General features: G+C 42.6%; 1 protein-coding gene across 1 annotated transcript in view; it reads right to left on the bottom strand.

Annotated features, from left to right (window-relative positions):
- Window positions 1-5,092, bottom strand: part of Hemgn (hemogen) — a 15,300-nt gene extending 10,208 nt beyond the window's left edge. The window contains exons 1-2 of the mRNA XM_013023341.1: window positions 4,912-5,092; window positions 768-861 (exon numbers count right to left, since the gene is read on the bottom strand). Of these exons, the coding sequence (XP_012878795.1) occupies window positions 768-861; window positions 4,912-4,990 (173 nt within the window). The 5' untranslated portion in view covers window positions 4,991-5,092. The remainder of the gene's footprint in view (window positions 1-767; window positions 862-4,911) is intronic.
- Between the last annotated feature and the right edge of the window lie 1,338 nt (window positions 5,093-6,430).

Genomic DNA, 6,430 nt, shown 5'->3' with positions numbered 1-6,430 from the left:
AAGTGGTAGAGTGCTAGCCTCCTTGAGCTTAAGAGTTGAGGGACAGCACTAAGGCCCAGAGTTCAAGCCCAACAACCGACAAAAAAAAAAAAAAAACAGGGGGGTGGGAGGGGTGGGAGATGGAAAGGGATGGGAAGGAGAAACAAAGGAGGAGGCAACAATGCTTGATAAGAAATGTACTCGGGGCTGGGAAGGTGGCTCAGTGGTAGAGTGCTTGCTTTGCATGCATGAGGCCCACATAAGCAAAAAAGAAAAAAGCTGGAAGTGGCGCTGTGGCTCAATGGTAGAGCGCTAGCCTTGAGCTGAAGAGCTGAGGGACAGCACCCAGGCCCTGAGTTCAGGCCCCAGGACCAGACCCCCCCCCCCAAAAAAAAGAAAAGAAAGAAATGTACTCATTATCTTGCCCAAGTAATTGTAACCCCTCTATACAGTATTTTCACAATTTAAACAACAACTACAACAATGTTTTGGTTTACTTTGAGGAGAGTTGGTCACACTCATTCAGCAAGGACTTTACCCACAGAAAGCTTGTCCCTAGTTTTCCCCACTCTAACCAGATGCTTGTATATTTATATGAAACTGCACACCAGGCTTCTCTTCAGCACAAATCAGTTGCCCAGTGCTTTACTTAAGAGACCAACTTTACTGTGTCACAAAGGTAAGAGAGTTAACCCATTGGATGCTGCCTTCCCTTTTGGGGGGGACTCATAGCACATGGTTTACAGTCTGGTTGATAATCTGCCCTTTGCTTTGGGATGATACTGTACCCTAGGAGCCATTGTGAGGTCTGTTTCTCTTGTGCTTCAGCTTTTCTTTTCCTGAGTTGCTCTCTGTTTCGCAAACTCCAAGTTCCAATGATTTCTGCAGGGTGAAAAATGGAAGTTACTAGAGAGAGTGATAGCTTGTGGTATCTGTCAGCAAGAGTCCTACTGCAATGTAGTAGACTCCCTATACTGGTTTTGTGTGTGTGTGTGTGTGTGTGTATATATATATATGTGTGTGTGCGCATGCGCGTCGCATGTGAGAGTTCATGCGCATGCATGCCTGTCCAGGGGCTTGAACTCAGGACCTGGGGTTCTGTCCCTGAACTATTTTGCTCAAGGATAGTACTCTATCACTTGAGCCCCATAGCTCTATTTCTGGTGTTTTGGTAATTTATTTGAGATAAGAGTGTCATGGAATTTCCTGCCCTGGCTGGCGATGACTTGTGATCCTCAGATTTCTGCCTCCTGAGCAGCTAGGATTACAGATGTGAACCACTGGTGCTCAGCTTGCTTCTAGGATTTGGGGACAAAAATCATATCTGAATCCAGGCAGCAGTGGCTCATGCCTGTAATCTTAGCTATTCAGGAAACTGAGATCTGAGAATCATGGTTTGAAACCATCCCAGGCAAGAAAGTCTTAGACTCATATCTCCCATTAACTACCAGAAAACCAGAAGTAGCTTTGTGGCTCAAAGTGTAGAGCACTAGACTTGAGTGAAAAAGCTCAGAGACAGTGCCCAGGCCCTGAGTTCAAGCTCTATGACCACCACCACCAACAAAAAACAACAACAACAACAAAAACCTCCTATCTTAGTTATCTATGTGCCTCAGAGAACATGGAGCTGACATTCAGAAATTTCTTTCTTTTTCTTTCTTTCTTTCTTTTGAGACAAGGTATTATGGAATACTAAAGTGGTTTCAAACTTGCAATTCTCCTTGACTCAGCCTCCTGGAATTACAGCCTTGTACCACTACATTTGTACATTTGGCTCAGGTGTTTCTCTCTCTCTCTCTCTGTGTGTGAGTGTGTGTGTGTGTGTGTTTGCCTGGTCTAGGGGCTTGACTGCTGTCCCTGAGTTTTTTTTGTTCATGGCTAGCACTCTACTGCTAGAGCCATACATAGCTCAACTTTCAGCTTTTTAGTGATTAATTGGAGATAACAGCTTCACAGACTTTCCTGTTAGCCCTGGCTTTGAATTGCAATCCTCAGATCTCAGCCTCCAGTGTAGCTAAGAGTACAGGTGAGCCAACAACATTCAGCTGGTTTTTTAGTGGTGGTGTTGACATTTGGGTTTTTTTGGGGGTCCGGCCGTGGGGCCTGAACTCTGGGCCTGGGCACTGTCCCTCAGCTCTTCAGCTCAAGGCTAGTGCTCTACCACTAGAGCCACAGTGCCACTTCCGGCTTTTTTCTTTTTGTTTATGTGGTGCTGAGGAATCGAACCCAGGGCCTCAGGCATGCAAGGCAAGCGTTCTATCACTGAGCCACCTTCCCAGCCCCTGACATTTGTTTTTTTTCTTTGTTTGTTTGGTTTGGTAGTAGGGTTTGAACTCAAGGTCTTTGTTCTACCACTTGAACCCCCCTCCAGCCTTTATTTTTGAGTGGAAAAGATCAAATTAGAGACCTATTCAGTCATGGTAGCTATGTGTCAGTGATGCTATCAACTTGATTTATTTTTTACATGTACAAATAAAAATAATTTATGGGGCTGGGAAAGTGTCTCAGTGGTAGAGCGCTTGCCTTGCATGCTCGAGGCCCTGGGTTCGATTCCTCAGCACCACATAAGCAAAAAGAAAAAAGCCGGAAGTGGTGCTGTGGCTCAAGTGGTAGAGCGCTAGCCTTGAGCTAAAGAGCTGAGGGACAGCGCCCAGGCCCAGAGTTCAGGCCCCACAACCAGACCAAAAAAAAATTAAAAAATAAAAATAATTTATATTCTGTCACCCTTAATATTTCATTTCATTTTCATTTCATTTTATTTTTCATTTTCACCCAGGCCCTAAATTACACAAAGTTGTAATGATAGCATACCACAATTGTATTTTTTTCACCCTAACATTATGTCAGATATATTTTCCATGATATACTCTTCATGACTATAATTTAAATAATGACATAGTACTTGATCTATGCACTTGTATTGAACATTTAGGTTGTTACCAGTTATTTTTCTGCCTTGTATATCAAGGTATTAGTAAGCAAATTCAAGCTGGTAAGAAACAAAACAGAGAAACATATATGTGGGGTTTGGTGCTGGGATTTGAACCAAGGGCCTTGTGCTTATTAGGCAGGCACTCTACCCCTTAAGCCACTACACCAACCCCTTTTTGTTGTTAATTTTCAAAATAAGCTATGACTTTATTCTCTGGCTGGCCTGGACTTTGATTCTCCTATTTGTTGCTGAGATGACAGGTAAGGGCCACTGAGCCCAGCCATTGTACTTTACCTGTGGCTGGAATGACAAGTTTACTCCATCTGGCCAAGGCATTGGTTGATAGGGAATTTCTCAAACTTTTATGCCTAGCTTGCCTCAAACTGCAATCCCCAATCTCCACCTTCCATATAGCTAGGATTATAGATTTAAGCCACTGTACACAGCTAAGATGTGGTGTTTCTTAAAGTTCTTTTGAATGTTAAGTATATCAAAGTTTCATTGCCATTTATGTTTGACAAAAGTTAATGGATCCCAAAACCTGTGGAGTGATGCAGAGCTAAACTGGGACTTCCAAAAAACTGAATGTGCCCCTAGACCACAGCACCTTCTGTTCTTAAGACAAGGGTTCTTCTTCTTTTTTTTCCCCCCTAGTCCTGGGGCTTGAACTCAGGGCCTGGGTACTGTCCCTGAGTCTCTTTATGTCCAAGATTAGAGCTCTACCACTTGAGCCATAGCTCCACTTCTAGTTTTGTTTTGATTTTTTATTTTTGTTTTATCTTCAAAAAAAAAAAACAAATACAACAAAGCCTGGGCTGGTTTTGAACTGTGATCCTCAGATCTCAGCCTCCTGAGTAGCTAGAATTACAGGCATGAGCTACTGGTACCTGGCCAAGACAAGGGTTCTTGTGGTGAAAAAATTTACCAACCTCTAATTACAATGAGCATTTTTATTCAGTTTTGAGCATTGGTAACTAGCCACAGTCATTTTAGCACTGAGTGACTTTATCACTAGTAAGTATTGTAGATCCCCTAAAATAACATTTGTAATATGATTTGCTTGATTGGTATTATTAGATCTATCAATGTAGCATCTCATTATCAAAGCTACAAGTAAACACATATAGTAATATGTCACAATTTAAAAACATTTGAAAACTGGGTCTGGGAAGGTGGCTCAGTGGTAGAGCGCTTGTCTTGCATGCATGAGGCCCTGGGTTCGATTCCTCAGTACCACATAAGCAAAAAGAAAAAAGCCGGAAGTTGCACTGTGGCTCAAGTGGTAGAGCGCTAGCCTTGGGCTGAAGAGCTGAGGGACAGTACCCAGACCCAGAGTTCAAGCCCCACGACTGGACCTCCCCCCAAAATATTTGACAACTGTCCTAATATAACTGCTTCCTTTGTAATCCTATGTATTTAATTTTATGTTTTTAATTTTTTAAAGAAAAAAAATGTACAGATTCATCAGAGCCATAGCTCTATCAGAAATGGATCAATGATCTCCATCCTGATCCATCAAAAAAAAGAAGTTTGAAAACATTGTCGTAAGGTATCTCTAAGTCTGCACAAAATATTTTGGGAAGTGCTACTTTAGGACAGATCTAAAGACTGAGATCAGGAGTCCAAAAAGTAAGTACTGTTTTAGTTCTTGCCACCTACTGTCAGATCTCTTTATAAAAGTTACACCAAATTAATGCTCCTGTAAAAGAAGATGTTGGGGTAGAGTTGTTTTACCACAACCACCTGGGCATTTTCATTATCTCTCATTTAAGTGAATTTCTTATTAATAATGTATCACTACCTTGTATTTCTCTAACTTATGACAGTCACAGTGCTATAAAGGTACCTATATTTAACAAGAAGTTAAATATACCCCATTTCTTCCCACTTAAGGGTATATGAACGTATTCAATTATACCAGACCCATCAAAGAGAAAAATCACTATAGTCCTCAGTCTTCCCCATAGCTAGCTACCCTCTCTTGCCATCTCTTTCATTACCTGGTTCAGAGGCCTTTATTGGATGAGTGTCCGATGTCTGCTGTAGCTTTGGATGAGATTGGTCCTTTCCTAAGTCCATCTTGCTGTAGTACCTTCCTGGTATTTGCTCTGACTTCCACAAGCAGCCTAAAAGCTTTTAAAAAAATATCAAAAACAACTAACACTTAAACACACACACCACCACCACCACCCACACCCACACTGAAGTTCACTTGTCACTTGACTTCCCGCCTAAAGTTTTATCTGGTTGGACTGCAACTGCAGGCAGATTCTCCTTTATCACACTGCCCTCAGGTGTGAGCAGGGAAATGGCTGGCCCTGTGTTCTGGTCCTCTGGCAGGGACCTCCTCAGGCCCAGCCTGACATGCACAGGCTCCCGTCCAGCAGTCATTTGTTTCTATGGTTCTATCTTCCAGCAAGTGCCTAAATTCCTTTTTTTATGGTCACCAGATGACTGTACTGGAGAAAATGTCATGCTAGGCTGTGCCTGGAGAGTTTCCTTTTTGACAAAGGGAGGTGGCCTGGTATGGAGAGAACACTGGATGAGGTGTAGGCTCCACCGAGCAGCAGCCCAGAGCAAGTCATTTCCCTTTCCTGTGCCTCTCTTCCTTATGTGCAAAATGAGCAGATAATCCTTGTCTTGTTTATTTCATTAAGTTGTTATGACTTTGGAAATACTGGATGTGAATGAATGAAGCATGCGTTTAGATATTATTCTTACATTCTTTTCCTGAGTATCTCTTTTTCAGTTCAATCTGTTGTAAAATAATGTAGTCTTACTGTATATGTCTTAGACAATAAATAGACAAAGAATCAAGGTAGGAAAGAATCAATTTAGGAATTCAAAACAAATTTCTACCCCTCAGCTGGGTGCTGGTGGCTCACGCCTGTAATCCTAGCTACTCAGGAGCTGAGATCTGAGGATCATGGTTCATCTCCAATAAAACCACTAGAAAACTGGAAGTGGCACTGTGGCTCAAGTGGTAGAATGCTCACCTTGAGCTGAAGAGCGCAGGGACAGTGCCCAAGCCCAGAGTTCAAGCCCCACAACCGACCAAAAAAATAAAAAATTTCTATCGCTCTTTTTTTCCCTCTTGCACAGTCATTCCAAATGACTCAAAATAGCTAGTGAAATATACTGTTATTAATCCACAGGGAAGTCAAAACACATTTCCTAATGAAAATATTACTGCATTATGTCCCAGGTATTAAGTTAAAACCAAATCTCCAATCAGTCACCCCATTTGAGGACCCACAGACACACAGAGGACCATGGTTCAACAAAGAAAGGAACACTGATCCCCTCCTGGAAATGAAGTGGGTCTGGAGACCCAGGGTTAACTCTGTCCTGGAGCCAGAGTAAAGTAAAGAAGGCTTGAGGGTTGGGAAGGTGGCTCAGTGGTAGAGTGCTTGCTTTGCATGCATGAGGCCCTGGGTTCGATTCCTCAGCACCACATAAGCAAAAAGCTGGAAGTGGCGCTGTGGCTCAAGTGGTAGAGTGCTAGCCTTGAGCTGAAGA

This window comes from Dipodomys ordii, unplaced genomic scaffold, assembly GCF_000151885.1.
Source record: "Dipodomys ordii isolate 6190 unplaced genomic scaffold, Dord_2.0 Scaffold67, whole genome shotgun sequence".
Taxonomy (NCBI): domain Eukaryota; kingdom Metazoa; phylum Chordata; class Mammalia; order Rodentia; family Heteromyidae; genus Dipodomys; species Dipodomys ordii.
This window is presented reverse-complemented; position numbering and strand designations above follow the sequence as displayed.